The sequence below is a fragment of the Ipomoea triloba genome, chromosome 1 (assembly GCF_003576645.1).
Source record: "Ipomoea triloba cultivar NCNSP0323 chromosome 1, ASM357664v1".
Lineage (NCBI taxonomy): Eukaryota > Viridiplantae > Streptophyta > Magnoliopsida > Solanales > Convolvulaceae > Ipomoea > Ipomoea triloba.
This window is the reverse complement of record NC_044916.1, coordinates 37,359,171-37,365,825: the sequence shown is the minus strand read 5'-3', so window position 1 is coordinate 37,365,825 and position 6,655 is coordinate 37,359,171. Positions and strand designations below refer to the sequence as shown.

Genomic DNA, 6,655 nt, shown 5'->3' with positions numbered 1-6,655 from the left:
GGGGGGGGGGGGGGGGGGGGGGGGGGGGGGGGGGGGGGGGGGGGGGGGGGGAGTGAGTGAGGGGGGAAAATGTTGACGAAATTCGAGACGAAGAGTAACCGAGTGAAGGGGCTGAGCTTCCACAGCAAGCGGCCATGGATCTTAGCCAGTCTCCACAGCGGCGTGATCCAGCTCTGGGACTACCGGATGGGCACCCTCATTGATCGGTTCGACGAGCATGATGGCCCCGTTCGCGGCGTTCACTTTCACAAATCGCAGCCTCTCTTCGTTTCCGGAGGTCTGATCCCTTGTTGCTTTCTCTCTCTCCCTCTCTGTTCCTGTTTTGTTTCGCGATTGCTTTGCAGTTACAATGTTGTGAGCTCTCGATCTAATCATGGCTTTAGGAACTGTAGAATGTATGATCCGCAAGTTTATCGTGCTGGTTTGTTTGGTTTGCTGAACGTTTTATCGTCGTGAGTTGTAGTAATATAGTGTGATTACTTTGTCCATTTAGCTTACTCAGAACCGGTGGTTTATTTACTGCTTTGAACTATAGTAGTGTCTTTGATAGTGTTGACTGTCTATATATTTTTGCTACATCAAATGGAATAAACCAACTTATGATCTATCTTTGATGTATTCTGTATGCCATTTTTCTAAATATAAAAGACATTGTATTCAAAGTCTAGCTGAACAAAATGCTAATTTATTACTCCGTAATTATTAATGTTGAATGAGGGGTCAGCCTTCCCTTGTTTAGTTATAGCAGTTCAGAAGATCAAAAATTCTTTTTTTTTTTAAAAGTCATTTATAAGGATATTGATAATTGCAGGTGATGATTATAAAATTAAGGTATGGAATTACAAGCTGCATAGGTGTCTGTTTACCCTCCTTGGACATCTTGATTACATTCGAACTGTTCAATTTCATCATGAGTACCCATGGATTGTTAGTGCAAGTGATGATCAGACAATCAGGATATGGAATTGGCAGTCTCGGACATGTATTTCTGTCTTGACCGGTCACAACCATTATGTGATGTGTGCCTCATTTCATCCCAAAGAGGACTTGGTTGTCTCAGCATCATTGGATCAGACTGTTCGGGTCTGGGATATTGGTGCCCTGAGGAAAAAAACAGTTTCCCCTGCTGATGACATCCTGCGGTTGAGTCAAATGAACACGGACTTCTTTGGTGGGGTTGATGCTGTGGTGAAGTATGTCTTAGAGGGCCATGATAGAGGTGTTAATTGGGCTTCTTTTCATCCTACACTCCCCCTAATTGTTTCTGGTGCAGATGATCGCCAAGTCAAGATTTGGAGAATGAATGGTATGCCCTGGGAAATCTTTGACTTAGCATGCTCAATTTTTTGCTTGTAGTTTGATCCTAATTTCCTTGTTATTTTCTGCTTAATGACTAAATGGGAGATGTGTGTTGTTATTTGTTACATCTCAGTAGATAGATTAAACTTGGACATCTGTTATAGGCTCTGTTACAACAGAAATTTGTAAGTTAGTTATCTATTGTATAGCTTGTGCATTAGGAGACTAGAAGTATTATTTTGGGGAAGTGAGATTTTATAAACCAGACCCAGCTGGGATAGTTCTTTTGGAATTTCCTTCTAATCTCAGTGTTTATTTTCTACTGAAATATGGAGCATTATGATCTTTTTCTCTGTTTGCATTTGTAATTGTATTTTCTTGACAATTGATTTATATTTTAAAAATACTTGCATTTTTTTTTGAAACCTAAAAAATGCTTGCAATATTTAATCTATGTGGTTATTGCTAACTGTATTCCATATTTATAGACACAAAAGCTTGGGAGGTGGACACATTGAGAGGCCACATGAACAATGTCTCCTGTGTTTTGTTTCACTCAAGGCAAGATATTATTGTTTCAAATTCAGAGGATAAGAGCATACGTGTATGGGATGCAACAAAAAGGACTGGCCTTCAGACTTTCCGTAGGGAACATGACAGGTTCTGGATCCTTTCAGCTCATCCTGAGATGAACCTTTTAGCAGCTGGGCATGATAGTGGAATGATAGTGTTCAAGTTAGAGAGAGAACGACCTGCTTTTTCAGTGAGTTCTGATTCTCTTTTTTATGTGAAGGATCGATTCCTTCGAGTTTATGAATATTCAACTCAGAAAGACACGCAGTTGATACCAATTCGGAGGCCTGGTTCAAACAGCTTGAATCAAAGTCCACGCTCCCTTTCATACAGTCCTACTGAGAATGCTGTCTTGATATGCTCTGATGTGGATGGGGGTTCTTATGAACTATATATTGTGCCTAAAGACAGTTTTGGGAGGGGTGACACTGTGCAAGATGCAAAAAGAGGAACTGGAGGATCTGCTGTGTTCATTGCTCGAAATAGGTTTGCAGTGCTTGAGAAGAGCACCAATAATGTTCTAGTCAAGAATCTCAAAAACGAAATTGTCAAGAAAAGTGCTCTTCCAATTGCTACGGATGCAATATTTTACGCTGGGACAGGAAACTTATTATGTCGGACTGAGGATAGGGTTGTTATTTTTGATCTCCAGCAGAGGATTGTTCTTGGAGACCTTCAAACATCTTTTATTAGGTATGTTGTTTGGTCACATGACATGGAGAGTGTTGCTTTGCTGAGCAAGCATTCTATTGTTATAGCTGATAAGAAGCTGGTGCACCGCTGCACACTTCATGAGACGATTCGCGTTAAGAGTGGAGCCTGGGATGACAATGGGGTTTTCATATATACCACACTAACCCACATCAAGTATTGCCTTCCCAATGGAGATAGTGGAATTATCAAGACCTTGGATATCCCTGTCTATATAACAAAAATATACGGAAACACAATCTTTTGCTTGGATCGAGATGGGAAGAACCGTCCGATTATCATCGATTCAACTGAGTATATCTTCAAGCTATCACTGCTGAGGAAGAGATATGATCAGGTAATGAACATGATAAGGAACTCAGAACTCTGTGGCCAAGCAATGATTGCGTATTTGCAGCAGAAGGGCTTTCCTGAAGTTGCTCTTCATTTTGTCAAAGATGAACGGACTCGTTTTGGCTTAGCACTTGAGAGTGGGAACATTGAGATTGCACTTGAATCTGCGAAAAAGATAGATGAGAAAGATCACTGGTATAGGCTGGGAGTGGAGGCCCTTCGGCAAGGTAATGCTGGCATAGTTGAATATGCATACCAGAAGACAAAGAACTTTGAGAGGCTCTCTTTTCTTTATCTGATAACGGGGAACCTGGAGAAGCTATCCAAGATGATGAAAATTGCTGAGGTGAAAAATGAAGTTATGGGTCAGTTTCACAATGCTTTGTACCTTGGTGACATTCGTGAGCGTGTCAAGATATTGGAGAATGCTGGTCATCTGCCCCTTGCCTACATCACAGCCTCTGTTCATGGGCTCAGTGATATTGCTGAGCGTCTTGCTGAAGAACTTGGTGATAATCTTCCATCATTGCCAACAGAAAAGAAGGCTTCTCTTCTGCTACCTCCAAGTCCTATATCTGGTGGTGGAGATTGGCCTTTACTGATGGTCACTAAAGGCATATTCGAAGGTACTTTAAATATTCCCAATGGAGGTGCACAAGAAGAATATGAGGAAGCTGCTGATGCTGATTGGGGTGAGGAGTTGGATATTGGTGAGGTTGAAAATCTGCAGAATGGTGATATTAGTATGGTTCTGGAGGATGACGAAGGTCAAGAAGAAATTGAGGGAGGATGGGATTTGGAGGATCTGGATCTGCCCGTTGAAGCTGAGACTCCAAAGACTGTTACTAATGCACGCTCTTCTGTTTTTATTGCTCCAACCCCTGGCATGCCAGTGAGCCAGATTTGGGTGCAAAAATCATCTCTTGCGGCTGAGCATGCTGCTGCTGGGAACTTTGACACTGCAATGCGGTTGCTGAACCGGCAATTAGGGATTAGGAATTTCTCTCCTCTAAAGCAATTGTTCATCGATCTTCATTTAGGCAGCCACAGCTACTTGCTTGCCTTTTCATCAGCCCCAGTGATTTCAGTGGCTGTTGAGAGAGGATGGAGTGAATCAGCAAGTCCTAACGTGCGGGGTCCACCTGCCCTTGTGTTCAATTTTTCTCATCTGGAAGAGAAACTTAAAGCTGGTTATAGGTTGACAACTCAAGGGAAATTCTCTGAGGCTCTGCGAACTTTTCTGAACGTCCTTCACACAATTCCCCTGGTGGTTGTTGAGTCACGAAGAGAGGTGGATGAAGTCAAAGAACTGGTTATCATTGTGAAGGAGTATGTTTTGGGTCTGCAAATGGAGCTTAAAAGGAAGGAAATGAAGGACAACCCTACTCGCCAGCAGGAGTTGGCAGCGTATTTCACCCATTGTAATCTCCAGCTTCCACATTTGAGACTTGCATTACAGAATGCCATGACCGTATGCTTCAAGGCAACTAACATGATTACAGCAGCCAACTTTGCTAGGCGACTATTGGAGACCAACCCAACTGTTGAAAACCAGGCCAAGGTGGCCCGGCAAGTGCTGCAGGCAGCTGAAAAAAACATGCGAGATTCAACACAACTGAATTATGACTTCCGAAATCCTTTTGTCATCTGCGGTGCCACCTATGTCCCCATCTACCGTGGACAGAAGGACGTCAGTTGCCCTTACTGCTACACCCATTTCGTTCCATCCCAAGAAGGGCAGCTTTGTACTGTTTGTGATCTTGCAGTGATCGGAGCAGATGCATCTGGTATACTTTGTTCTCCCGCCCAGGCCAGGTGATTGCAGCTTGCTTATACCTGATTCCACACTGGTTATATATGTCATTGAGATGTTTTCTACTTTACCCTTGGAAACTAGGAATATCAAAAGGACAGGTTTTGATCGGATTGTCTATTGCTGGTTTATTATTTGTTTCCATTTTTGCAGTCAGTTTTTCAAACCTTTAATCCCTCCTTATTCTCAATTATTATCATTACGATTACGATTTTATCATCATTGTAATAAAGCTATGTACATTTTCAACTTTCCACTCCTAACATCTCGCTTGGTCTAGTATTCAATACTTGCCAATGCACCATCGTTTCCCTCGTGTTTCCTGTTTTAGTGTTACCTAGTTAGATCTTAAGCTTGGTCTAGGATCATCGTTTCCTCATGTTTCGTAATTGTGTTCTGTTTTCGTGTTACCTAGTTAGATGTTAAGCTTCGAGAAGTCGAAACCGATTCAATTTGGTGGGATCGGAGTAGGAATGAGAAGGTGTTTGGGTATTTGTGGATGGTAATGTGATTATTACATTGAGAAAGAGAATTGTGCTTTTTACTCCATAGGAAGCCCATCTTTGCCACGCCGATTGGCCGGCCGGCCGGCCGGGATGCAAGCTGTACTCTAGGCTAAGCCCCTACTCTACACAAAGCGTTTTCATTAAAACACCCATAGAGCTTAGGCTTGTAGAAATTAAAGTTGGTGGTAGCCATGTGATCTTGGAGCCACTATCACCCCTTTTATTAATGCCCATCATCATTTTATAACCTAATGTTCTCTCATCTTTTACTTGATCATGTATATGTACTTCTCTTCGAAGAATAATTCTTCTTTCACCTAATCATTATTGATTAGAAATGATGGGTAATTTGACTTGGTAACCATAAAGTTTCAACTTTGACTCATTGCGAGAGTTCTATTTATTGTTTTTTTTATATGAGTAATAAGATATTTAACTAGATTTTTATATCTATTGACTTTTTTATTTGAGCGAACCAGATATTTAAATAAAAAAATAAATTTTTATTTAGTGTACTCTTAATGTGAATATCAAAATGTTAAAAGGTTGTGAGGTCCCATGGCTACATGTCAACCTCATGGGGAGCAATTCTGCATAGGAGATTTAGTCCTATTATTTTATATAATTTATACAAGTTGTTAGCAGTCATTATATAATTTTATATACACATTCTAAATTAATTGTGTGGTAATTATTGTTTGGAGATTTTATTTTTTTTTTGAAAGTTAAGCACATGGAGAGCAGTGGGACCCCCTCTTGATTTGAAGTGGACCCACCATCTGATGACTAGGATATGACGGGGACCATGCTTTGTCCCCAACTCTTCCTAGCTTTTTAAATTTTACTTTTGTTTCTTAATTCTTCGTAGATCCTACAATTCTACTAATCCACTTGTTAATTAAATATTAAAAAAATTAAAACAAACAGGAAATTAGATGGTTCCGTACGACGGAGACATGTGAATAAGATAAATTTCCATATTCCATTAAAACATAGTCTATGTAAAAACCCTAGTAATGTCGACATTAAAGGCTACAAAATCTATGAATAAAAATTCTGTGTCATATTATAGGAGGATCATATCCATCCATCTATCATCTTCCACCCACAATTGCGATGCCTTCTCTTCTCTTGTCTTGTAGCTTCCACAGTTTTTAATCTTTAAATCTCATTGAATTCTATGTGATAGGTGACATGCATCTTTTAAACCCACAAAATTAAAAAAATTATTTGATTAATTATTTGCTCTCTATTGCTAAATCCCACCACAACATTGCACTCTATTCAACCCTATGTTTGCTTCCTCATTGGTTTAAGTTGATGCTGAAATTTGAACTACTTGTAATAATGCATTAGTTAATGAGGGTTTGGGTATTGGGGTTTTCATACAACCTAAAGTGGTATTAGAATGTTTTTCTTT

General features: G+C 40.3%; 1 protein-coding gene across 1 annotated transcript; it reads left to right on the top strand.

The window, feature by feature from the left end:
- Nucleotides 1-45: 45 nt before the first annotated feature.
- LOC116019131 (coatomer subunit alpha-1-like) lies at nt 46-4,985 on the top strand. Its single transcript, XM_031259251.1, has 3 exons — nt 46-277; nt 812-1,306; nt 1,788-4,985. Exons 1-3 carry the CDS (start codon nt 70-72, stop codon nt 4,733-4,735), a joined length of 3,651 nt encoding a protein of 1,216 aa, XP_031115111.1. The 5' UTR covers nt 46-69; the 3' UTR covers nt 4,736-4,985.
- The last annotated feature ends 1,670 nt before the right edge of the window (nt 4,986-6,655 follow it).

Excerpts from the sequence above, each read along its gene's own strand:
- LOC116019131 (XM_031259251.1), top strand. The coding sequence starts at position 70 with ATGTTGACGAAATTCGAGACGAAGAGTAACCGAGTGAAGGGGCTGAGC. Across the intron at positions 278-811 it reads GCCTCTCTTCGTTTCCGGAG|GTGATGATTATAAAATTAAG; the intron begins GTCTGATCCCTT and ends TGATAATTGCAG. Across the intron at positions 1,307-1,787 it reads CAAGATTTGGAGAATGAATG|ACACAAAAGCTTGGGAGGTG; the intron begins GTATGCCCTGGG and ends CCATATTTATAG.